The sequence below is a fragment of the Histoplasma capsulatum genome, genomic scaffold (genome assembly GCF_000149585.1).
Source record: "Histoplasma capsulatum NAm1 scaffold_1 genomic scaffold, whole genome shotgun sequence".
NCBI lineage: Eukaryota > Fungi > Ascomycota > Eurotiomycetes > Onygenales > Ajellomycetaceae > Histoplasma > Histoplasma mississippiense.
Window position 1 is genome coordinate 3,894,012 of NW_001813982.1, and position 1,913 is coordinate 3,895,924.

A 1,913-nucleotide genomic window follows, 5' to 3' on the forward strand; every position below is an offset into this window, starting at 1 on the left:
TACCCCAATCCGCGGGATGGAGATCAGAGAAACGAAAATATCACGGAAGAAGAGACCGGGCTCTGGCTTGATTAGCATCCTGAAAACGATATATTCTCAGCGTTCGGAGCTACCTCTTCCTTGTGAGGCGCTCGATATTCGGCTGGAGAATATATTGTACGGCTTATGTACCTGCGTTGTCTTCCTAGGTATTCCAAATATTCTCATGCCAATATATCAAGCTTAAGATGCAAAATGAGTGGGTTGTCCAAACCCGTGCAGCGCAATACAAAAGACGCGATTTGTCTTTCGGCCGTGATAACATGAAAAAGGCCAATAACTTTCTGAAAATATCATAACATGACCGTTCGAAATCAGGAAACGACATGGTACATGGAATTCGGTACGAAATTGCCGAAATCCCCTTCAATTTGAAGTTGAATGAGAGTTAATTGGGGATAGTGAATGAGATCTGGATTATTTGATTTAGGGCTGCGTCATCATGTGATCTTCCAAAGTACACCTCGGGAGCCCCGCCGCGGTTGTACTGTACGATCGATCCCAAACGATCCCTATCGGCACTTTCACATAACCCGTATAGCTCAGATGGATCCAGAGGTTAAGTATCTGTTATCTCTGCGTGCCATCCGGGAGCGCGCGATAACCATAGGGGATGCCGCTCGAGCCGGGAGGTTGAACCATTTCGACCTACACGAGGATCGAATGGATGCTGTTGCAGATTTCGTGAGCTCTATTATCAATGTATGTCCAGAACTCGCCAGCCCCTTGTAAGCTGACGTGTGGGCGATGGCTTAGCTGACTATCTCTGTCAGCGGGATTTTGGCCCAGACAAATTCGATACAATTCCACCACATGGCCGCTGGCAACACTTTGATGTTGGCAACGTGCCACGTATCGAGAATATTATACAGGATTGGAAGAATGAGAAATGTGATGACCTCGAAGTAACGCGACGCCTCATCGATCTATTCTTTGTTTCTGTGCTCTTAGATGCTGGTGCCGGTGACCACTGGCGGTATATCGAGCCAGGGACGGATCGAGTGTACGAACGGAGCGAAGGCCTTGCAGTTGCGTCATTGTATATGTTCAAGGCACTGGCTTTTGCTGCTGAGAAAGTCGGAAGGACGCCCTTGGTTGACGGTACGTCACCTCTGATCTTATTGGGTGGGTTGAGGTGCTAACTTTACTGGCAGGTAGGGGATTAAAGCAGCTGAGTACCGAGGCATTAGCAGAAGGTTTTCAAGTCTCGCAGAGCAACCCAATGCTTGGAGTTGATTCTCGTGCAGCCTTGCTCAGGGGATTAGGGAAATCGCTCCTCTCCAATCCTGACATTTTTGGGGATCAAGGCCGCCCGGGCAATCTTGTTGGTATGCACGTTCCACGCATCACTATAATTTGCTAAAAGAAAACACGTTAAGCGTAAATATAGACTTTATTGTTAAATCTGCTGGAAAGTCTTCAGAACTTGACATTCTAGCTTTTTGGGACATTCTTCAAAATCTCCTGATCCCTGTCTGGCCCAAAGACCGCACCACGGTTAACGGACACCCTATCGGTGATGCATGGCCATTAGGCATTCTGCAGAAACAAAGCAGCTCTCATGATGGCCATCACTCAGAATGCATTCAACCATTTCACAAACTTACCCAGTGGCTCACTTATTCGCTAATGGTCCCATTCCAGCGAGTTCTCGGTCTACAATGGACCAACGCCGAATCACTCACTGCCCTGGCTGAATACCGCAATGGTGGCCTGTTTGTTGACTTTGGTGTCCTGACTCTCAAAAAAGAAGCGCTTGACAGAGGATAAAGGGCATCTGGGAGCGAACTGCTTCAGTTGAGGCGGATGACGATGTTATTGTCGAATGGCGAGCTATGACCCTTGGTGCTGATTGATAAGCTGTACTCATGATA

The 1,913-nt window shown here is 47.7% G+C and overlaps 1 protein-coding gene across 1 annotated transcript; it reads left to right on the forward strand.

The window, feature by feature from the left end:
- Window positions 1-339: 339 nt before the first annotated feature.
- Window positions 340-1,809, forward strand: HCAG_01110 (conserved hypothetical protein; the record flags this gene model as incomplete). The annotated part of the gene is made up of 5 exons (XM_001544014.1): window positions 340-382; window positions 470-741; window positions 813-1,140; window positions 1,194-1,367; window positions 1,430-1,809. The coding sequence occupies 5 exons, from the start codon at window positions 340-342 to the stop codon at window positions 1,807-1,809; spliced, it is 1,197 nt and encodes a 398-aa protein (XP_001544064.1).
- Between the last annotated feature and the right edge of the window lie 104 nt (window positions 1,810-1,913).